Source organism: Lynx rufus, unplaced genomic scaffold (genome assembly GCF_022079265.1).
Source record: "Lynx rufus isolate CCGP_SWC_20201006 ecotype Redwood Valley unplaced genomic scaffold, mLynRuf1.p SCAF_4, whole genome shotgun sequence".
Lineage (NCBI taxonomy): Eukaryota > Metazoa > Chordata > Mammalia > Carnivora > Felidae > Lynx > Lynx rufus.
This window is the reverse complement of record NW_025814856.1, coordinates 81,976,467-82,001,541: the sequence shown is the minus strand read 5'-3', so window position 1 is coordinate 82,001,541 and position 25,075 is coordinate 81,976,467. Positions and strand designations below refer to the sequence as shown.

At 41.4% G+C, this 25,075-nt stretch overlaps 1 protein-coding gene across 5 annotated transcripts in view; it reads right to left on the bottom strand.

The window, feature by feature from the left end:
• NAPEPLD (N-acyl phosphatidylethanolamine phospholipase D) overlaps positions 1–25,075 on the bottom strand; it is a 46,412-nt gene that overhangs the window by 7,179 nt on the left and 14,158 nt on the right. For all 5 annotated transcript variants that reach the window (XM_047095395.1, XM_047095393.1, XM_047095391.1 and 2 more), the window contains exons 2-3: positions 17,989–18,295; positions 2,450–3,096 (exon numbers count right to left, since the gene is read on the bottom strand). In XM_047095395.1, the coding sequence (XP_046951351.1) occupies positions 2,450–3,096; positions 17,989–18,282 (941 nt within the window). In that variant the 5' untranslated portion in view covers positions 18,283–18,295. The remainder of the gene's footprint in view (positions 1–2,449; positions 3,097–17,988; positions 18,296–25,075) is intronic.

The window sequence follows — 25,075 nt, the reverse complement described above, 5'->3', positions numbered from 1 at the left end:
CCTCCCCCGTTCATGCTCTGTCTCTCTCTGTCCCAAAAATAAATAAACGTTGAAAAAAAAAAAAATTAAAAAAAAAAAAATAATAAAAATAAAAAAAAAAAAAAAAAAAAGAAAAGAAAAACTGGGAGCAAAAAAAACCCCAATTAACCATTCAAGGATTTTATTTGAGCATCCTACAGCTGAACAGTGAGGCGTAGGATTGAGCAAGCACAGGGTACACGCTGGGGACTGAACAAAGAGAGTGTGGAAACAGTGTAAGGCTGCCGAATGCCTGTGAAAGAGTGGGGCTCAGGAGGCAGTGGCCTGCACGGGGACCCCTCCCAGCTCGACCAGCTGCTGGGAATGTGGATCTCAGCTCTGCTACTGCCAGCTCTGCTGCAGTTAAGACTCATGGACATGGATTTGACACAGGTGCTTCTGGATTTTAGACAACACAGCATGGAAAAGCTATCCATCTCCAACAGCTAAAGGGCTGTTATTTACTGTTAGGAGCTGCTGGGCCTCCTGGGAGCCTAGGAACAAAGCCACTGTGTTCTCCTCAACAGCAGACTAGAGAAGTACTATTCTGCCCTATTTCCTGACACTCGGAATTCAGGGCAGGATCAAAACAGTTTTTGGTGTTTCTGTTGTTTTTTTTTTTTGTTTAATTCCTACAACAAATCAAAGGGATTTGCTTTCCACCTTCATGTCTACCTGAAATAAATGTAAGGTTTTTATTTTGTTGTGAAAGTTACAATAAAAACATCCTGGGCACCTGGCTGGCTCAGCATGCAATTCTTCACATCAGGGTCATGAGTTCAAGCCCCACATTGGGTGTAGAGCTTACTTTAAAAAAATTTTAAAAAACGGGGTGGTGGTGTGCCTGGCTGGCTTAGTGAGTTAGGCATCTGACTCTTGAATCAGCTCAGGTCGTGATCTCAGAGTCGTAAATTCAAGCCCTGCATTGGACTCTCCTCTGGGTGTGAAGCCTACTTGAAAGCAAAACGAAACAAAACACACAAAACTTCCTAACCGACCTGGATGGAATACGTAGACCATACTATAATGTAAATATGAATGTTACAGGTCTACTACTGAAAGCCGTTTTGGTGTAATCATTTCACATTTAGAGAGTACTCTGAAGTTGTTGGTAACCTTACTTCTAAACCTGTCAGTACTGACCAGAGCAATGGATTACACAGTAGAGGCTACCACACTTTAATTCTCTTAGAGCAAATTCTGCCCTCCTGGCTTTCACCCATCTTAAGACAGCTACGGTGCAGCAGGAAGAGGGAATTCTGTGAGTGAATTTGTGTAGTTAATCCATACACATTCTACCATCCCATATATATGATCTTTATATACTGTGACACAGGAAGAGTTTTCATAATTACAAATGAGATATTCTAATACAGTAGGAACATATACTGAGGAAAGATCAATACTATATGAAATTGGTTTGAAAACAGGATGTTTTGAGAGATTTCATTAGAATTATAGTAGAAAAATGTATTTCAAGCACTACTACAGATTCATAATATTTTAAAATAAGGTAAAAGTGTCCAGCCTCTTAAACTAGAAAAAAAAGAGGGAGAAAGAAGCAAGCATTCATAAAGATAGTGAAGAAGTGGTTTTTAGTGAACCTTAAAAGTTAAATACATGTAACAAAATCAGATGGAAACTAATCATTGGATTTGCTCAATTCATTTTTGAACTAGTGTTTTACTGCTTGTAGGATTGCTGAAATAAAATGCCATTATGCATACAATTCTGTATCTATGCATGTACTTTAGTGTTTAACTTGTTCCTGTCACCCAGTTAGCTGAAATCTAACTGAATTCTTTGAAGTTGCTTCTCTTTTCCTTAGACAAGATGAGACAACACAGGCAGGGCTGGGTCTCCTCGGTCTCCAGTGCGAGTGTGACCTTTAAACTGCTCTGACTGTGGGCGAGGGGCATGCCGTGGGGTCACTGCCACATTAACTTCAGTACAGACTGAAGTAACACCATTGCAAGGGACTGATTGCTAGCTTTCCTCACCTTTTCTCTGCCAAACACAGGAGGGCTACAGGCTAGGGACAGGTGCACACCAGATGTGAAGTGAAAGGTAGTTATGTAGCATGTCCTCCATGTGAAGAACGTGAGCTAGGTTTGATTACTGGCTGGTAGGTTCAACTTAAGTCAGAACTGAATGCCAACTTGTAGCTAGGTTATGGCAATTCTTTAAACCTTGGTCCATCTTTCTGGGTGATATAATTTCTGATTCTGAGTAATTACTTAATGGTATGATTGAAACGCTTTCAAAAGAAATTTAATTGAATCTGACCCACCACCCCCCAATAACAGCCACCACCACCAAAAGTCCACCAGCAAAATCAGAAAGGAGATCACAAATGACCACAAACTCAACTACTTCAGAGTTGAAGCCACTTATTACGTAGCAGGGCTGCCATCCTGGGAAGTGTACATACCTTGGTTCATACGCTCCGATGGGAATAGCTGCAAGGTCAAAAGGTCCAAACCTTTTTCCTATCTCTTCAAAGGCAGGGCAATAGCCAGTGTCTCCTGCAAAAAAAAATCGGCTCCAAGGCCCCAAGACAGACCAGCTGCCCCACAGAACCTTGTTGTCATCCACGAGAGTCCTTTTGCACCAGTGCTGGGAAGGCGTAAAGACAAAGGTGACCTTATCGTGTCCAGGGACACAATTCTCCTCCCACCAGTCCAGCTCGATCACATTCTCACAGCCGCACTTCTGCATCCAGTCAAGGAGACCCAAAGGCACAAACCATCGCAACTCCTGACCAAATCGTTCATTCAGAGCGATGACAGAATTGTAGTCCAGGTGGTCATAGTGGTTGTGACTGATAAGGACAGCATCTATCGGGGGGAGTTCACCTATGGTGCATGGGGGACGACGGAACCGCTTCGGACCCATGTGCTGCGATGGTGATGCACGGGAGCTAAAGACGGGGTCTGTGAGAAATATGAGCTCGTCCATTTCCACCATGACTGTCGCATGTCCCAGCCATGTGACTCTTAGGCCAGCTTCCCGCACCCCAGCTTCTTCGGGGTCATCGATAAAATACGGCCTCAGCACTGGAAGCTCTTTATCAAGTTCCTATGCACAGAAAGAAAGGGAGAAAAGCAGCTGTTAATGGGGGGGATAAAAGGTATCACAACATATTTGGACTCTGATTATAGAGAGAAGGGCTATTTGGGGAGAAATGACCTCATTCAATAAATTTGCTATTTTTGCCTTTTGCATGAAAATGCATACCTCTTTCCAAATCTGACTCAGTAATCCTGACAGTATCAGGTCATCTTAGTCCCAGATGCAGTACACAAAGGGAAAATTAAATGTGCAACTTCAAGCATTGCTGAATTTATTTAAAATTTTAGAAGCTCTCTTCTGTAAGTACTGGAAGCAAAACTGTAGCCTAGCTGCAGTCACTCTGCCCCTTTACTTGGCTGGTGCATTTGCTGCTAAAAATGGTGTCAGAAACAGGTGGGCGGGCTCCTGGACAGAGTAAAGAAAACTTACAGCCATTTATTGGTAGACCTTGTATCTCAGATATAAATCTGAGCACACAGAACTCGAAGCAGAGCACTGAGCAAACCCCAGTCACAGACGGCTCTCCTCATTCCTCACCCGTAAGGTTTTCTCCTTCGGATCAAACCAAAGCAGAACATGGTCCCTGCCTATGAGAAGGTAACTGCTTTTGGGGGTAAATAGATGTAAAACAGTAACCAGAACAAAACAGAAGCATTACTTCTTTGATTATTCTCCATTTTATCCTTACAGAAGCTCTGTTGTAGGGTCACAGTCCTGGCTTTTATAAAACTGTTTTCTAAGTTGTGCTTTAGTATTATGCTCTACTGCTGTATCAAGGTCATTTACAGGAAGACGCCTCACGAACGTGGCCGTGTATGTACTGGAGAGAGGTCTAAATTTAAGACTCAGTATATCTCCAACCTCCTTCCCCACCTTCTCACTCACCCCAGAAACATTTCTCTCAATCCTCAATATCAGGAAAAGCTCTTCACCAGAGCAACTGGCCTTATTCATCTGGCCACTGGGAAAACTCGTAACAGTTCATGCTTCCCTCTTTGCACCAGGAAGTTGGGAAAAAGCTACTTCCAACATTGTGCAGGGGATGACAGCACGTTTCTATACTAACTTTATACTTGGCTTTATTTCTCTACCCTAAGAGTCCTTTTGCTCTTCTCTGTTCATCTGTTTTTTACCACTACGTGGATTTTTGTAAGTTGCAGCAAATCAGTTTTAACAAGTCTGGTATTGGATAATTATGTAAAATACAAGACACACTACAGCCCAATAAAAAGGAATAAAGAGTCCAGTCGCCTAAGGCGACACAGTAATCTGTGTGAGTTTCCTGACCAATTGACAAGAAGTTCATGATGCAGAGAAAAGGAAGGAGGTCATTTTAGGTGGAGAAAATGCCCAAGCAAAGGCAAAGAGCCAAACAGGAACAAAAGTGGCATTTGGGGACAGGCGACAATCTATGAAGGATGAGAACACAATAAAAGCCTTGAATGCCAGAGACAGGAAGCATCTTAAAAAAAAAAAAAAAAAAAAGATTTGTCCCAATTTATGTTTAGAGAAAACATTCTGGAATGCAAATGACGACCTGGAGTGTGGTCACAACAGCTGCCATGACAGATGAAGACTGAACAAAGGGGACTGCAGGGAGGTGGAGGCAAGAGAGGGAATGGGGGGAGATGCCAAGAAAGGAAAGCTGAGGTCACAGAGATGGTCTGAATGGGAAAAGGGTCCCGACGGGAAGAGAAGGAGCAGCAGAGGTGGAGGGCAATGCAAACACCCTCTAAGCCACCCTAACCCTTAGTTTCCCCATCTGAAAAAGGAGTATAATTGTACCTACACTTCATTGTGGTGGGGACCAACCACATCAGGAGCAGCTGGCACACCGTAAACACTCTGCAAGTATTCCGGAAGGGGAAAGAAACCACAACCTGGACAAACAACCAGGCACCAACTCTGTATTTTTACCCGTTTCCTTGATCACTAAACTGTCTTACTGTCAAACTCAATCCATACACCAGAGCCACCTCAAAAATAGTCTACTTAGAATACAATTGTCTCCCTTTCTGGAACATCTTTACAGGCTCTCTACTGACTGACAAAACACAACTCCCCTCCTCGGCCCAGGAGGAAGCCTGCGGTGGAGTCCCCCAGTCTTCCTCTCCAGCTGTGTCTCACCCAACTCCTGCAGGGCTGTGTCCCACCGACACTGGGACTGATTCCTGCTCCCAGACAGAGCTCGGGAGCCCTGCACAATACTGACCCCATTTCTCAGGTTAAAATGCCTTCCCTCTGATCCCTTTGAGACCTTTAACTACATACCCTTCACGGGGCCAACACCAAGTCTCCACAGACCGGGATAATCAATCCAGCCACTCAACTTCCACCCCACTCTGTTCATGAACCATCCATGGATATTCTGCCCAAACCCTGGATGGGCGTATACAGGATGTATCTCACGTCTTACTTAACTTGGAACCATCCACGGGGCGCAATGCACAGTGCAGGGACAAACACATCATGTGCTCGACAAAATCTGTTGGATGAATGAGTGGAAATTTTTCAGATTCGTTCTCAAAGTTGGTAGGAGTTAGGGCTACTGAACAATAACAAATGTCATGTGGTATACTTATCAACAATGAGGGAAAAGGGAGAGAATTAATATAAACTGAGTACCTACCGTGTATTAGGCGTCACACTAGGCACATAGTAGTGATGGTGATGAATCATCCAATATGTCAAGTACTTTAGTATAACACAAAATAACAGTAACAAGAGCTACCATTTATGGAGTGTTAGTCACCATACTAACTACTTCATTAAAAATGTTTAATTTAGGACCAACCATAATACTGCAGGTAGCTCCTGTTAACTAATGCTACTTTACAGAGGAGAAAACAAATAGTGATGACAGTCACACAAGGTCAGCCCGCTGGCCTCCACGCATACTATCTCCCACCACGGACTCCTAAGTCAGTCCTAATTTTCTCATTTAATACATATTAAAAAAAAAAAAAAAAGCCACAAGTACCAGCCCAGGGATAAGAGATGGATTACTAGGGATACAAGGCAACTATTGGAGATGACAGGATGTACATCATCCTGTGATCTTTTCATGAATATATAAACAAGTCAAAACTCATTCAATTGCATTTTTTCAATATGTGGAACTTGAATTGTTATTAAAACCATTTAAAAAATCTTAAGCAGCATCATGTTTAAATAGTGCATCAAAATATCTGTAATAAAATTCCCTGAGAACAGCTGCACCTCTTTTTTGCTCTAAATTTTTTTTTTATTAATTAAAAAAAAAATTTTTTATGCTTATTTTTGGAGAGCAAGCATGCGTGCAAGCAGGGGAGGGGCAGAGAGAGAGGGAGACATACAATCCAGAGCAGGCTCCAGGCTCTGAGCTGTCAGCACAGAGCCCGATATGTGGGCTCAAACTCCCGAACCACAAGATCATGACCTGAACCGAAGTCGAATGCCTAACCAACTGAGCCACTCAGGCGCCCCTTTGCTCTAAGTTTTAAAAGCCACGGTATCTTCTGACTAAACCTTTAGCAGAGCACCTCTGGCCGCCTCACCTTGCTCTCCAAACAGAAGATTAACAGGTAAAGTGCTGAAAGAAGCCAGTCACCAAAGACCACAGACTGTATGATCCTATTTATATAAAATGTCCACAAGAGGCAAGTCCGTAGAGACAGAAGATAGATGCGTGATTTCCAGGGGATGCAGGAGGGTAAGAGAACTAGGAGCTGCTGAGTAAGGACATGAGGTTTCTTTTTGGGGTAATGAAAATGTATTAAATGTGGGAATGGTTGCACAACTCGGAGTGTACTGAAAACCACTGAACTGAACATTTAAAACAGGTCAGCTGTAGAGTATGTGAATTATAGCTCACCTAAGCTGTTTTTTTTTCTTTTAAAAAGCAAAGTACTGACAAGACATCTGAATTAAGCAATCACACCATGTTTCTGCACGCCATATGGTTTCTCAGCCCATCAGAAAAGAGCACCTTAAAGAATCTGATCTCTAACACTATGTCCCATAATAATCAGTCAACAACTGAGATTCAAAAAAAAAGAAAAAATAACTTTGTCCTAATGAGAGTTGATGTTTTTACAATTTTTTTAAAGCAGGTTCTATGTCCAACATGGGGCTTGAATTCATGACCATGAGATCAAGAGTCACATGTTCTACTGCCTGGCATGAGCCAGCCAGGCACCCCCTGATAATCAGAGTTTGAAAAAGCTGTTAGAGGGGCACTTGGTTGGCTCAGTTGGTAGGGCATGTGAATACTGATTTCAGGGTTTTAAGTTTGAGCCCCATGTTGGGTATAGAGATTACTTTATTATTATTTAAGATTTTATTAAAGTTAAAAAAAAAAGCACGTAGATGAGGGCAGGGAAATTCTTATTTGAAGAAACCAAGCACTCGCTTGGCATTTTCTTTACTAGGTTAGGACTTTCTTGGCTGGCCTTGCTTTTTAAAGCTGCAACTGGGAAAATCCCTAGGCCCATAATTAACCAGGATACTAGTTAATATTTACTTTTCTTTGGGAAAGGGAAAAATCCTAACATTCATTCAACCACTATTCTTTGCCAGATGCCATAGGTGGGTTCTGTCATCTAACTCTAATGAAAAGAGATGTCACTGCCATTTTACAGATACCCAGACGGAGGGGGAGGGGTCACTAAGAAGGTGGCCCAGGGCACACAGCAAGTGCATGCACACTCACTCAGGAGTGGAACTGAGGTCTTCCTGGCTCTAAAGACCCTACCTTTTCATTAAACCATAGCTTTCTCCATGGCATAACTTTTACTCATTAACTTTAAAACAATGAAACCCATATTCTTAATAATATAATTATTTTAAGAATATGTGTGCACATTAGAGATCTGATGCAAATCTGCTAAAATGTTTTTAAAAATAAGTACGTTTAAAGAATTTAGTTAAGCCTTTTCTTCCGACTGAAAGTATCTTTTTACTGAGGAAATTCACAGTTTTGCTTTGCAACTCTGATTTAAATAAAAACTATTTTTCTTTTTCACATTTATTTTGCCGATATTATGTTAACACGGAACACAGATGGATGTTACCAAAATACCTCAATTATCAATGGTAATGTTTTATATTTTTGCCATGCTATGTGTAGCAGGCGTACTAGATCCATCAGAATGGCTTAATATTTTTAAACTTCTCCTTGATTATAAAAGAAAATACCTTTCATAAAATGTTTGGAAAATCCAGTAAAATATAAAGAAGAGTAGCCATCCATACATCCGTTTGCAGAGATTATAACCACTGTTAACATTATGCTATCTTTAGACACAGTCCTATTTCTATGCATAGTTAAGATCATAAGGTATTTGTATTTTCTTTTTTTTTTTTAAAGAATCTCAAATTTTGACATTGTCACTACCTCTTAAAACTCTGAAACACATACTAAAGTATTTAAAAATGAATTTATTGTCAGGAAATCTGTGAGAATGCAAAAAAAATGATGAAATACAGGAAAAAGAAAAAAGAAAACTACAGAGGACTGATCTAGGTAATCCACAACCTAATTAGTTGTTGTTTCATAAATTAAAAGGATGAGGAAAGGAAATTTTCAAAGAATACTCAAATTTTCCTAGAACTGAAAGAAACAAACTTTCACATCTGAAAGTTCACATCACGAGGCATCGAGCATGATCAATAAGTAAAACACAACTTGGGAGAAGTTTCAAAAAAGAGATGATCCTCAAAGTTTCTACAGGGGAAATACAGGGCATACAAAGGTTCAAGACTGGCACTGAACTTCTCTACAGCAATACTACAAAGAATGTCATGGAGGTAATACTTTGAAATTCTGAGAGAAAATGGTTTCCAAACAAAAATTCTACACCCATACTACCAATAAGAATGAGAACAGAAACACAGTTCTGGTCCAAGAATGGTTACCTCCTCCAGGGCCATCCCAAATCTACACCTATTTTTAGAGCAATTCCTCCCAAAGAACTGAGGGCTGACCCAACAGCTTCTGCACAATGAAAGAGGGACCACACAGAGAACAGAAAGAGAGAGGGAGACACAGTCATGAAGGGAACTCCCACCCTGCTCACTGTGGACTGCAGTGGGAGGGAGGGATGGTACTGAGGGAGGGGAGCATGGGGCACAGAAACAGGGTGAAAAGGACAACTAGAATTTAAAGGAGCCAGTCCCTAACTACTCTGGCCAAACAGTGGGTAAATACCGGAATGTTCTGGGTCTGAGAGGCAAGTGAGCCCCCCAGTTAACATTTGCCCTCCACCTTGACAGCACAGATGGGAACAGCTTTCAAGATAAACTACAAAGCTGCAGCACTCACAACGGTATAGTACTGGCACTAAACAGACACACAGAGCAAGAGAACAGAATAGCAGAGCCAAGAAATAAACCCACACTTATATGGTCAATTGTATGACCAAGGAGACAAAAATATACAATGCAGAAAAGAAAGTCTCTTCAACAAATGGTGTTGGAAAAACTGGACAGCTACATGGAAAAGAAAGAAACTGGACCACTTTCTTCCACCAGACACAAAAATAAATTCAAAATGGATTAAAGACCTAAATGTGAGACCTGAAATCATAAAACTAGAAGAAAATATAGGCAGTAATCTCTTGGACATCTGCCTTAGCAACATTTTTCTATATGTGTCTCCTCAGGCAAGGGTAAGAAAAGTAAAAATACACTACTGGGACTAAACCAAAATAACAAAGCTTTTCCACAGTGAAGAAAACCATCAACAAAATGAAAAGGCAACCTATTGAATGGGAAGAGATATTTGCAAATGATGTATCTGACAAAGGGTTAATATCCAAAATATATAAGAATACAGCTCAACACCAAGAAAATAATCCAATTTAAAAATGGGCTGAGAATCTGAATAGACATTTTTCCAAAGACATACAGATACCAGCAGACACACGAAAAGATGCTCAACATCACTAATCATCAGGGAAATACAAATCAAATCACAATGAGATATCACCTCACACCTGTGAGAATGGTTAAAATGAAAAAGACCAGGGGCACCTGAGTGGCTCAGTTGGTTGAGCGTCTGTCTTCAGCTCAGGTCATGATCTCACGGTTTGTGGGTTCGAGCCCCGCATCAGGCTCTGTGCTGACAGCTCAGAGCCTGGAGTTTGCTTTGGATTCTGTGTCTCCCTCTCTCTATGCCCCTTCCCACTTGCGCTCTGTGTCTCTCTCTCTCTCAAAAATAAATAAACATTAAAAAAAAATGTAAAAAAAAAAAATGAAAAAGACAAGAAATAACAAGAGGCGCCTGATTGGCTCAGTCAGGGGAGCATGTGACTTTTGATCTCCGGGTTGTAGATTTGAGCCCCATACTGTAGAGATTACTTAAAAAATAAAAATAAAAAAAAAGAAAGAAAGAAAAAATAAAAAACACTGGCAAGGATTTGGAAAAAAGAGAATGCTCATACACTGTTGGTGGCAATGTAAATTGATGCACTGTGGAAAACAGTGTGGAGGTTGTTTAAAAAATTAAAAATAGAAATATCATACAATCCAGTAACACCACTACTGGGTATATACCCAAAGAAAATGAAAACATGAATTTGTAAAGATATATGCACCCCTATGTTTACTGCAGTATTTACAATAGCCAAGAAATGGAAGCAACCTAAGTGTCAATAAACAATGAAAATGTAGAATACATATTATATATATACATATATATAATACATATATATATTAGGTATATATATAATGGATTATTAATCAACCTTAGAAAAGAAAGAGATCTTGCCATTTACAACATGGATGAACCCAGAGGGTATTATGCTAAGTAAGTCAGAGAAAGCCATCTATCACATGATTTCTTTATATGTAGAATCTAAAAAACAAATGAATAAACAAACAAAAAGCAGTAACAGACCCATAAATACAGAGAACAAACTGATGGTTTCCAGAGGGGAGAGGGTTGGGAGGATGGGCAAAATGGGTAAAGGAGAAAGGGAGATTCAGGCTTCCAGTTATGGAATAAATCACAGGAACAAAAGGTATAATGTAAGGTATTACAGTCAATGATATGGGAGAGCACAGCATAACATATAGAGTTGTCAAATCACTGTATTGTACACCTGGAACTAATAAACATTGTATGTCAACTACAACTTAAAAAATGGCAAAAAAAAAAAATTATAATAAAGATACTTCAGACAATCAAGTTCTCAAAAACCTGACTTTCCATGCACCCTTTTCTCAGGAAACTGATTAAGAATGTGCTCCACCAGGGTGCCTGGGCGGCTCAGTTGGTTAAGTGTCCAACTTCAGCTCAGGTTGCGATCTCACAGTTCGTCAGTTGGAGGCCAGCACTGGGCTTTCTGCGTCAGCGTGGAGCCTGCTTCGGACCCTCTGTCTCCCTCCCTTTCTGCCCCTTCCCCGCCCATGAGCTCTCTGTCCCCAGAATAAACAAACATTAAAAAGAAAAAAAAAAAAAGAAGGTGCTCCACCAAAATGAGAACCTGTTCAAGAAAGAGGAACAAGTGGGGTGCAGGAGACAGAGCCAGCACTGAAGAGGCAGTGGGGTCCAGGATGGTGGTGAAGGGAGACTCCAGAATGGAAGCTTGCAGAGAAGCGGGAGGGCTGTCAGCCCAGAAAGAACCCAGTGCTAAGAAACCAGCTTACAGTCTCTCCTCAGGAAAGCTGTTGAGAAGGAATGAGAAGGAGGGAAATAATCAGTCATTAATACATACAAAGTTAAGCAGGTGAAAAATGAGGCATTGCTAACCTCGGGGGGAAAGAGCATATTAAGAAAGGACATGGCTACAGTCCATGACTGGGTTCATCACAGTGATACAGTCACCGTAGCGTATAAAGAGGTCAAGCAGGCCTGTGGGAGAGAGACGGGGAGGGGTACAGAGGGAGTTAAATTTGACACTAAACATGAAGGAACACAGAAACACTGCTTGGTTCCACACGTTAATATCTAAGTAGTTAAATTCACAGAATCAAAAAGTGGAATGATGGTTACCAGAGGCTGGGACGAGAGGGAAATGTGCAGTTTCTATTGCCAGGCCTAAAGTTTCAGTTGAGCACGATGAATAAGCCCTAGAGACTTGCTTGTTACAACACTGTGCCTATAGTCACCAATAATGTTTTGCACACTTAAAAATTCAAGAGGGTAGGGCGTCTGGGGGGGCTCAGTTGAGAATCTGCTCTTGATTTTGGCTCAAGTCACGATCTCACGGTTCGTAGTATTGAGCCCCACATTGGCCCCTATGCTGACAGTGCAGAGCCTGCTTGAAATTCTCTGCCCCTCCCCCGCTCTCTCTCAAAAATAACTATTTTCAAAAAGAAATTAAGAGGGTAGATCTCGTGTTAAGTGTTCTTACTACAATAAAGTTAAAATAAATAAAAGACGAAGGTAAGCTCCCAAGGAAACAACTTAAAGGTCTGTAAGCTGTTGCCTCCAGAGAGGGGGGACAGGTTACAGGGGCTGGTTTGAGGAATGGTATTTGTCTAATAAGCCTTTCAGCACCATGCCTTCTTAGAAACTCTGTATACATGTAATTTTTATAAAGATAAAAAAGCAACATGTTAGCATACTACAGCAGAAATAGAACTGATGTTTTTCATTTTTTTCAAAGGGCACCACTCTATTCTTCCATATTTTACATCTAAAGAGTGTATTATATTTTCAAAGTACTTTCATGTGTCATGTGAACCTCAAAATCCTAGGGACTAAACTGCCTTATCCTAACTTTATGGACAAAAAAACAAAACAAAACAAAACAAAACAAGCCCCCCCCCCCCCCCGCAAAAAAAAAAGTGCCTTGAGGATCTGTGATAGAAATAAAGTCAAGTACTCAGTGAGGTATCCTGAACCTGAGCCTGGTTTCTAGACTCCGGGTATCCCACTTTTCCTACCAGTCCAGGATGCGTTTTCTCAGTTCCATGTCTGTCTCATACTCCAATGTGACCGTCCCTTAGTCACTTCTATAGTAGTGACTGGTAAGGACAGCCTCCCCCAACCAGTGAACCTCAGGACATTCTGCCTCCCTCCTTCTTTGAAATTCTCCAACTGTCTCTTCCCCCTCCCCCGCCCTGAACTCTGGTAACTATAATCAACAATAACCAGACAAAGTCAGTGAGCTTTCCAACAACCCAAAGCAATGACAGCGTTTCAACAGCGTGAAGCCTGTGAACTGGCATGCTGCCCAGAAAAGGCAAGTATCAGAAATGGTCCAAGTTAAAGAAATGATTTTCTGACTAGCCAACTAAATGGTTTAGCTTTGTTAATGACCAATTTTCATTTTACTTAGACCTGTAAATTACAGGTCATATCATTATAACATATTAACATATGTTATAATGATATATGTTATAATGATATAAACTGCCTAATATATAGTAATTATAACCCTATGTGTATATTATCCTGTCTCCTTCCAAAACAATAATTTGAAGTTTTATTTCACTAAACTTTAGCCCCCCAATGTCTAACAAAAACAATTTCCAGAATCTGATTACATTCTGAATGGACCCAATCATCAGAAGCAGGTATTCTTCATGTCTGGGGGGTGGTTTTCTGGAAAATGTGGAAGACTATCATATTTAAAAGTTGGTAAAAGTTAGTAATTTTGCCAATGTAAAGGGATTAAACATGGAGCTTTAGTTACATATGAAAATAAGAAAAGTCAACATGCATCTGATCTAGTTCTTAGCTGTATGTGGAAACGAGGGGGAACCTAGATGTGTTTCTCTCGCAATGACGACTGTTACTGGCACTGTGCTTTTCTTCCGCACTGGATTGATGTATGAAGCAAACTAAGCATCAGCTTTCAGACCAGAAACATTTTCGAGAAAAATTGCCCAGGATCCTTCTGAGGCTTTAGAAAAAGAGGAAGCAGCAGCCATCACCTGACTGTGATACCATCTCAAACCTGGAAATTCTTCCGGCTTTGGGTATTTTAAAGACTCTTAGTTTTAAGTAAGAATAAACCCTGGCTTAAAAAAAATGGATGAGGGGCGCCTGGGTGGTGCAGTCGGTTAAGCGTCCAACTTCAGCCAGGTCACGATCTCGCGGTCCGGGAGTTCGAGCCCCGCGTCAGGCTCTGGGCTGATGGCTCGGAGCCTGGAGCCTGTTTCCGATTCTGTGTCTCCCTCTCTCTCTGCCCCTCCCCCGTTCATGCTCTGTCTCTCTCTGTCCCAAAAATAAATAAACGTTGAAAAAAAAAAATGGATGAATGGTTAAAGAAGATGTGTTATATATACACCATGGAATATCGCTCCTCCATAAAAAAGAATGATAACATAAAAAGAATGATAACTTGAGGGCACGATGTTATGTGAAATAAGTTAGAGAAAGACAAACACCGTATGATTTCACCTTATGTGGAATCTAAAAAACGTAACAAACAAGTAAATTTAAAAAAGAAAGACTCCTACACACAGAGAACAAACTGGCAGTTGTCAGAAGGGGTGTGTGTAGGGTACTGGGTGAAATGGGTGAAGGGGATTGAGAGGTACAAACTTCCAGTTATAAAATAAACTAACTCACAGAAATGAAAAGTACAACATAGGGAATACTGTCAATAATATCATAATAATTTTTTTAAACTTTTTTAAGGTTTATTTTAGAGAGAGAGAGCATGAGCAGAGGAGGGGCAGAGAGGGAGGGAGACACAGAATCTGAAGCAGGCTCCAGGCTCCAAGCTGTCTGCACAGAGCATGACGTGGGGCTCGAACTCAGGCACCGTGAGATCATGAGCTGAGCTGAAGTCAGATGCTTAACCAACTGAGCCACCAGGCGCCCTCTGTAATAATTTTGTACTGTAACAGAGGGTAACTACACTTATCATGGTGAGCGCTGAGTAATGTATATAACTGTCAGATCACTGTGTCACACATTTCAAACTAATATTATATGTCAACCATACTTCAATTAAACAATTCTGCCTTTATTTTTTTTTTTTTTTTTTTTTTTTTTTTTTTTAAATGTTTATTTGTTTTTGAGACAGAGAAAGAGCATGAATGGAGGAGGGTCAGAGAGAGGGAGACAGAATCTGAAGCAGGCTCCAGGCTCCGAGCTGTCAGCACAAAGCCCGATGCGGGGCCCGAACTCACAGGCTGTGAGATCATGACCTGAGCCAAAGTCGGATGCTTAACCGACTGAGCCACCCAGGCACCCCTAAACAATTCTGCCTTTAAAAAAAAAGTTTACACTTCATTAAAGAATGTAGTTCCCATCTCCACCCTAATTCCTTTCTCTGCTTTGTTATTCTTCAAAGCACTAGTCATATTTTAATACATATTTTACCCATTTGTTTACTATTTCTCTTTTCCACTGAACCCAAGGTCCAAGAATGCCACAGTGTCTTTCTGCTTTGTTCAAGGGTCTCCCTCTACTGCCTAGAACTGTGTGCTCACACAGTAGGTGCTCAATAAATAGTAACTAAATGAGGGGCGCCTAGGTGGCCCAGTCAGTTAAGCGTCCAACTTCGGCTCAGGTCATGATCTCACAGTCCCTGGGTTTGAGCCCTGTGTCAGGCTCTGTGCTGACAGCTTCAGATTCTGTATCTCCCTCTCTCTCTCTGCCCCTCCCCCACTTATGCTCAGTCTCTCATTCTCTCTCAAAAATAAACATTAAAAAAATGTTAAAAAAATAAGTAGTAACTAAATGAATGGATGAGTGAATGAATGAGGAAGGGCTTGAGAGAACCCATGAACTCACTGAAATTACAGTAAAAGGCAATGTGTTTATGTCCACATAAGGTCTACAGCTTTCATCAGACATTCAAAAGGGGCCAGGGTTGAAAAGAGCTTCAGAACCACTAGCCTGGCAAGTTCTCATTCAACCCAGTTTCTAGAATATCTCCAAATCCTTAGAACACACAGATGTATTTCTGCCTTCGTGTGATCGCTCACTTCCCATATGAAATGAAAGAAATCTAAAATTACCACTGCTTGCCTCTGCAGTTTTAGAAGCTATGGCTCAAAACCAGTAGGAAATTTACCCCAAACAGGTAGCCCCCTGCCCTACCCCTCCTCTTCACAACACCCTTCCATGTTGCTCTTCATATGGCTTCTTCAGAAGGAAAAAACAAGGCGGGGCGGGGGGGGGGGGGGGGGGAGGCTTCTTGTTCCTCCCAGCCTCAAAGCTGAAACACGTAATACGGTTTTATCTATTAATGCCCTGCCTGCCTCATTCTAACAAGGTGTTAGAAAAGCATTAATCATATTAATCAACTCTGTTAACTAGGATGAATACTGTGAACACTCCTTAGCATCAAAGTGTTAACACCATTTTTAAATCCCATGTCCTTAAAAAGAAAAAGACACACTTACCCAAGGATCTACCACCACCACCACAAGCAGCCACTCCCCCTGTTGTCTTTCCCACTGCAGATCAAGCCTTCAAGGATGCCCCCCACTCTTTTCATCTTGTCCCCTACTCCCAACATCAAGTTCTCTCTCTCTCCACTTCCTCCAAAGCCTTGTAGGACAGAGGTTGGTAGAAAAGAGAAGCCAAAGGAGACAGTTGGTAGAGAGAAGCAAGAAAAGAAGAAAAAAGAGGGGGCAAGAAACAGCTCCTGCAATTGGGAGCCACCCACTCCCTGCCAAATGTAATCACACTGATCTAATAAACTGTATGCCAAATGTTAATTAGTTTCATCCTAAAGGGGCACCTGGGTGGCTCAGTCGGTTAAGCCTCCCACTCTTGATCTCGGCTCAGGTCATGATCTCACAGTTTGTGAGTTCAAGCCCCGCATCAGGCTCTGTGCTGACAGCATGGAGTCTACTTGGGATTCTCTTTCTCCCCTCTCTCTCTCTGCCCCTCCCCTGCACATGAATGCTCTCTCTCTCTCTCAAAATAAGAAACTAAACTTAAAAAAAAACAAAGTTTCACCCTAGGTAAATATCATTTATTTAAAGGTCCGTGACCTACTGCCAATTGTTTAAGGTCTGGAAAGGTTATCCGAAGATTCCTTTCACAGTTTCAGCAGCCGTGTCCAAGGACAAAAAGCCAAGCACTCTGGGCAAACACACATCAGGTTACTACTTGATGGGACATGCCATGCACATTCTCACCTCCATGGCCTTGTTCATGCCATCATCCACCTGAAAACCACTGCCAAAATACTTTTTATCTTTTTAGGCCCGGCTCAAATATCAAATTGCCTCCTCTGAGAAGCCATCTCCAGCCCCACCAGCTTGGATCCACCGCTTCCTTTCCTGTCCTTTTTTTTTTTTAATTGTCAAGTTGGCTAACATACAGAGTATACAGTGTGCTCTTGGCTTTGGGAGTAGATTCCCTTGACTTATCGCTTACGTACAACACCCAGTGCTCATCCCAACAAGTGCCCTCCTCAATGCCCATTCCCTCCTTCCCTCCCCCATCAACCCTCAGTTTGTTCTTTGTATTTAAGAATCTCTTATGGTTTGCCTCCCTCTCAGTTTGTAACTATTTTTTTTCTTCCCTTCTCCCATGGTCTTCTGTAAAGTTTCTCAAATTCCACATGAGTGAGCACATATGACACCTGTCTTTCTCTGACTGACTTATTTCACTTCACATAATACCCTCCAGTTCCATCCATGTTGTTGCAAATGGCAAGATTTCATTCTTTTCCACTGCTGAGTAGTATTCCACTGACTGTATGTGTTATGTATGTATATCACATCTTATTTATCCATTCATCCTGTACTTCTAAAGCACTCTGTTCCTACCCCAATTGCCACCAGATCAGAGTGGTTATTCATATACATACTTTGTTGATAAGTTATGAACTTGAGGACACCTTATTCACTTTTTCTTTTCAGAACTTAGCCCTATGCCTTACCATATAAAAGGAGCTCAATTAACTAACTTGAGTGTCATGATACAATTCACAGCAAAATTAAGTGATAATAAGAGCCCCCCAAAATACGCAGCCCCCCAGAAAAACCAAACGCTACCTCTTTGGAACACGGAACACTGCTGTGATCTTTCTCCATTATCAGCCATCTAAGAACATTTGGAACAGAGAGATTTTTCCAAGTTGGCCAAGGGTTGACAAATCTGCCATCCTTTCCTTTCTTTGATTTAGTTACATCTTCTTCTAGTCTGTAATCCAATTTGAAACTTTTCCTGGAAAACCTAGAAGAATCACTTCCTACAGAGCTCCGTGCTGAATTTTGGCGTTTTCTTACTGCTTCTTTAGGATACTGGCTGCTTGTCATCAGAGATTGGTTGCTTTCATTTTCATCCATGTCCTTTTCAGAGCTAAAAAACAAAAAAGGGGGGGGGGTGGAGGGAATACTGACTTTAACATAAAGGCATTAAGACTCATTACACAGCATCCACAGTATTTCTTAGCTAATAAAAATTTTCTCAAATTTACAAGAACATTCTGTCTCTGTCAACGCAAACTTTCTTCCTGCAAAATACCACTTCTGAATCCAGAACTACTGCTTGCTAAATAGGAAAAAATGTTTGCTTTATCTTTTCTTGCCAAACCATTTAGATATTCCATATCTGCTGTAACTGAAAGCAGTACTCCACCAGCCAGCATTTAAACACACGAATTTTTCCATTTCAATATCTTACAGAATTAAAGCACCTTCCTGAATGTGTAACATTTTCATACCTGAATTTTAAAAATACTATTGTTAATAATACATAGTGAGAAGGACTGCCTTAGTTCCTTGAGTATAACTCAGTAATTCCAGTGATTTATATAGAACTCCGCTAGGCCTGGTCATTTTTACTTTGAAAATAATCTTAAAAAAATCTTAAAAAAAATAATTTTACTTTGAAAATAATTACCAGTGCCCCTAAAAAAGCACACTGAGTTCAAGCCCCAGGAAAGGAAACAATAACAGTAATGGGGAAACATTTCAGCCATGTATTTAAGTGGTTAACGATACAAATTTGAATTAACTCAGATTGAGAACTGCCAAGACAGTGTAGTATGTATCCTAGCTGTGTGACCTTAGGTAAGTTTCCTACCCTCTCTGTGCTTCGATTTCCTCATTTATAAAATGGAGATAATACCACCATCTCTGAGGTTTATGGAGAGGTTTTAAAAAGCTAATACAAGCGAAGCCCTTAGAAACATGCATGTAACATGTATATAACAAATGTAACACATATACATACATGGTAACAGCTCTACAAATGCTAGCTGTTGCAGCTGACCTTATTCCCACTACCACCACCACTGCCCCCAGACTCAAGGAAGCGAAATCCTTGATTTTGATCTATATAGGACTCCAGATACATAGAAGTGATAATATATTAAGAATATGCATTTAGGGGCGCCTGAGTGGCTCAGTCGGTTAAGCATCCGGCTCTTGATTTCGGCTGAGCTCATGACCTCACATGAGTTTGAGCCCTGAGTGAGGCTGGGCATTGACGTGCGGAGCCTGCTTGTGATCCTCCCTCTCTCCATCTCTCTCTGCCCCTCCCTCTGCTCACTTGTTCTCTCTCTCAAAATAAACATAAAAAAATTTTTTTTAAAGAATAAGCATTTATTGGGGCACCTGGGTGGCTCAGGCAGTTAAGCTTCCAACTCTTGATTTTGGCTCAGGTTATGATCTCACAGTTAATGAGTTCGAGCCCCATGTTGGGCTCTGCACTGACAGTGTGAAGCCTGTTTGGGATTCCCTCTCCCTCTCCCTCTCTCTCTCTCTCCCTCCCTCCCTCTCTGCTCCTCCCCCACTCACACACTCTTTCTCTCAAAATAAATAAATAAACTTAAAAAAAAAAAAGAATATGCACATATATGCGATGAATTTCATTTCTTTCCTATTCCACTAAATAAACATTTGCTTTCTGTCTAGTTTAAATGCACTGCATACACATAATACACTTCATAACCCCTGAGAAAATAAGCACAACAGAAAGCCAAATATTTTTATGGCCACAATGATGTTTACACAGAAATACCATCCAGGAGAGAAAGGGAAAGAACATAAACACTAGGATGAACACGTATGCTGAACTAAAACTTTTTCCCAAACCATCTACAGTAAAATAGTCTCTGGCCTGGACAATAATGGGTGTTAAGAAAAGAAACCAGGGCTGACAAAAGCTGAAGCACACACGGTTGGTTGCTCAGCCGCCCGCTGTCTGCTGCAGAGCCCGACTGCTAGGAGAGCCTAACAAGCTTTAGATCTGGGGCAACCACCCACCTCTCTCTAGTCCTCAATATTCTCGCCTGTAAAATACCTACTTATCTCATGGGGGTTCAAAGGATCAAATGGCATAATGTACATAAAGGGACTGCCACCCACCAAATGATAATTCTTTTTTCCCTAATCCTGCTAACTGGCCATATACCTAAATTCCTTAAATTCCATCCGAAAGCAAAAATCTGGGTGAGTTATCTCAGTTCTTCTCAAAGAAGTGCTCTACCTGGGTCATAATTAAGTTCAGGCCCAGGACTTTACAAAGCACTAGGGCAAATACCGTCCATTTGAACCCCAGTACATTTAACAGACGCAAACACACCAAGTTGGGAGACTTTTACTTCCCCAACAGAGTAGTATGTCTAAGAGATGGCAGAGCTGACCTGATGCCACCTGCCCTTTGTGATGAAAATCGGCTTGTGAGATATGTGCATATTTAGATAAACACATTTACACATACGTGTATATATACATGTACATATAAATACATAATATTGCTACCAACTATGTAATAAATTTTTGGCCCAATGTTTTATTTTTAATGTTTATTTATTTTTGAGAGACAGCGACAGAGCGTGAGTGGGGGAGGGGCAGAAAGAGAGAGGGAGACACAGAATCTGAAGCAGGCTCCAGGCTCTGAGCTGTCAGCACAGAGCCCGACACGGGGCTCAAACTCACGAGCTCAGATCATGACCTGAGCCAAAGTCAGAAGCTTAACTGACTTAGCCACCCAAGTGCCCCATTTTGGCTCATTGTTTTAAACAATTAGAGGATAAGGAGAAAGGAGAAATGGGCCCTCTGACTCAAAAACCACAAAAGCAAAGCCAAAACGGGGTTTTGGGACAACATCCAGCCATCCAATGTGGATGTAAGAAGTAAGGGAGGCTTGTGAGAGCCAACAGTAAAGGTGTGAAGGATGGGATTAGATCTGGGGCCTGGCCCCCCCGAATAGCCAAAGTAATTTTGAAGAAGACCAAAGCAGGAGGCATCACAATCCCAGACTTTAGCCTCTACCACAAAGCTGTAATCATCAACACAGCATGGTATTGGCACAAAAACAGACACACAGACCAATGGAATAGAATAGAAACCCCAGAACTAGACCCACAAACGTATGGCCAACTCATCTTTGACAAAGCAGGAAAGAACATCCAATGGAAAAAAGACAGTCTCTTTAACAAATGGTGCTGGGAGAACTGGACAGCAATATGCAGAAGGTTGAAACTAGACCACTTTCTCACACCATTCACAAAAATAAACTCAAAATGGATAAAGGACCTAAATGTGAGACAGAAAACCATCAAAACCCTAGAGGAGAAAGCAGGAAAAGACCTCTCTGACCTCAGCCGTGGCAATCTCTTACTCGACACATCCCCAAAGGCAAGGGAATTAAAAGCAAAAATGAACTACTGGGACCTTATGAAGATAAAAAGCTCCTGCACAGCAAAGGAAACAACCAACAAAACTAAAAGGCAACCAACGGAATGGGAAAAGATATTTGCAAATGACATATCAAAGGGCTAGTATCCAAAATCTATAAAGAGCTCACCAAACTCCACACCCGAAAAACAAATAATCCAGTGAAGAAATGGGCAGAAAACACGAATAGACACTTCTCTAAAGAAGACATCCGGATGGCCAACAGGCACATGAAAAGATGCTCAACATCGCTCCTCATCAGGGAAATACAAACCAAAACCACACTCAGATATCACCTCATGCCAGTCAGAGTGGCCAAAATGAACAAATCAGGAGACTATAGATGCTGGAGAGGATGTGGAGAAATGGGAACCCTCTTGCACTGTTGGTGGGAATGCAAACTGGTGCAGCCACTCTGGAAAACAGTGTGGAGGTTCCTCAGAAAATTAAAACTAGACCTACCCTATGACCCAGCAATAGCACTGCTAGGAATTTACCCAAGGGACACAGGAGTACTGATGCATAGGGGCACTTGTACCCCAATGTTTATAGCAGCACTCTCAACAATAGCCAAATTATGGAAAGAGCCTAAATGTCCATCAACTGATGAATGGACAAAGAAATTGTGGTTTATATACACAATGGAGTACTACGTGGCAATGAGACAGAACGAAATATGGCCCTTTGTAGCAACGTGGATGGAACTGGAGAGTGTGATGCTAAGTGAAATAAGCCATACAGAGAAAGACAGATACCATATGGTTTCACTCTTATGTGGATCCTGGGAAACTTAACAGAAACCCATGGGGGAGGGGAAGAAAAAAAAAAGAGGTTAGAGTGGGAGAGAGCCAAAGCATAAGAGACTCTTCAAAACTGAGAACAAATTGAGGGTTGATGGGGGGTAGGAGGGAGGGGAGGGTGGGTGGTGGGTGTTGAGGAGGGCACCTTTTGGGATGAGCACTGGGTGTTGTATGGAAACCAATTTGACAATAAATTTCATATATTGGGAAAAAAAAAAAAAAGATCTGGGGCCTGGCCTGAGACGTTAAGGAGGTCTGGCTATACTGTAGGCAATGTAGAAAAACTGAAGGAGGGGCGGCGCCTGGGTGGCTCAGTCAGTTAAGCATCTGACTCTTGATTTCGGCTCAGGTCATGATCTCACGATTTGTGGGACTGAGCCGTCAGGCTCTGAGCTAACAGTGTGGAGGCTGCTTGGGATTCTCTCTCTCCCCTCTCTCTCTCCCTCTACCCTGCTTGCTCTCTCAAAATAAATAAACTAAAATTAAAAAAAAAAAAAAAAAAGGAAAAAAAAATTGAAGGAGCTTAAAAAGGAGATAACCCACAGCAGGATAAAAACAAAAGGCTGTGGCTAAACACTGGAGCCAGGGAGGTAAACTTGTGAGTAGGAATGGGCAGCCCAGAAAATCCAGTAGTAGCAAAGCACACTGTTACATGTTTGGCACATTTCATTTAAATTAATGCTCCTGGCAAAATTTCAGGGTAGGTAGGATAATCCCCATTTCTAACTGAAAAACCAAGAGGTAGAGAGCAGCCCACTCAAAAGATGAGAAGGCAGTGACAGTGAGAAGAGAAAGAACCAAATAAATCCAAGAGATAAGAGGATGAATCAGAAAGACCTGAGTCTCTGAATGGTCCTGAACTTCAGACCATTTGTAAGGCAGGGTGGGGGATAGGTATTAAAAAAAAAAAAAAAAAAAAAAGGGCGGGGGCAGGATCCACAAACGACAGCACCAATAACTGAGTAAAGGAATTAGGGGAAAGCTAGTGTTTGGAGTACATAAGAGAAGGTGGAATTATGACCCAGTGAGCTTGCGAAAGGGTTTGAGACAACAGGAAAGAATCCAAGCAGAAGTGCTCACGGACACCAAATGGAAATGATGACCCTGGGATCCAGGCTGCTTTGGGGGTGATAAAAGCGAAGGTAAGAGAACAGAGAGGTTTTCAGGGACCCGGGAGTAAAATGAAAGTGAAAAATGGGTTCACTGATCTGCTTAAACCTGAACAACAAATTTTCTCAAAGTTGTCGTTTCATGTGTCCCCATTTTCTTTCCTCCCATCCACTCAGGCTCTCACCCCAATCAATTCTGTTAATAGTTTTCTAGCAAAAAGCCATCCTCTCTCAACACGCCCTTCACCCCAACACACACAAAATCCGGTCTTCAGAAATAATATTTTTAATAGCAAATCTGATAAAACGAACAAAACAGAAAAACCTCCAGAAGATTGCCTTGGTTCTCAGAATGAGGGCAAAGGTCGGGAAGATGGTCTATGAAGGTGTTTCTAGCCCTGCCCACACTCTCCCCTACTTCAAACACAAGCCTTAATCTTTCTCAAATGCATCATGTTCCTACCTTGGGCCACCTATTGCTATCACAGGGCCTTTGAGCATGATTTTTAAAACATTGAGTACTCAGAGATATATCCCCAGGATTATGTACTACCGTGAAAGTGTTCAAGCAACACAAAATGTTGGTGCTATGTTGTCCCATTTCACACTATGCACTGTGAGTGTGAAACGATAAGAAAAAACCAGGACATGGAAACCTGAACCGTCACAATCTGGACTTGGTTCATCTGGCGGAAAAGTACTGGCAGTCCATTCAGTGAACATGCAAAGTGACAAGGTCTATCAACAGGTGCTCCAGTGACAAAGTGAGCCTCGGCCAGTGGAGATGTATGGAGCCTGCCTGAGAGCTGGGTCACGTGAGAAGGCACCTCATCAAATCTGTCTTCTGGTCACTATGTAGAGGACGGTGACAATCTCACAACGGTCATCTCTAAACACCAAAGATAAAATGATGGGAAAACTAGGACTGAAGATGAGCAGGTTCTACGTATGGCCCTGCCAGTCACTAGCCCTCAGCTTTGCAAACTCAGACAAACCCCTTAACATATCCAGACTGGAGTTTCCTTAATTAAACATAGCAAATCTCCTCATTATTTCTGGTTATAGATCTCTCTCCAAATTTAACAATGTAAGTAAAAATTCAGCCTTGATCTCTGGCCAACAGTAAGTGAAAGGAGATGTGTGAACTCATGAGTTCAAAACTGGGTGAAGTTTACATCATCAGCATTATTTACATTATGCTAATTTTCATCCAATTTTAGGCACCATGAATGAATGGTAAGGTACACTGTTATTTTATGTGCCACTAAGAAAGTAACAATATCAATTATAATGTCACACATCATATGATATAACCTGCTATCAGTGGTGTTCAAATGTGCATAAAATGTCTGTCTTGACATTGATGAAATACACCAGTTTTTATATGGAAATATAAATTCTGGAAGAGGAGCAAAAACATTAACCTTGGTAATTAAATATAATCAGAACCACAATTAATTTGTGCACCCTCCTTTCCTCTGTGAACAGCTAACTTTGTGACCAACAGCTAAATTTGGACTAAAAAGCTAGAATCCAGAAGCAAAT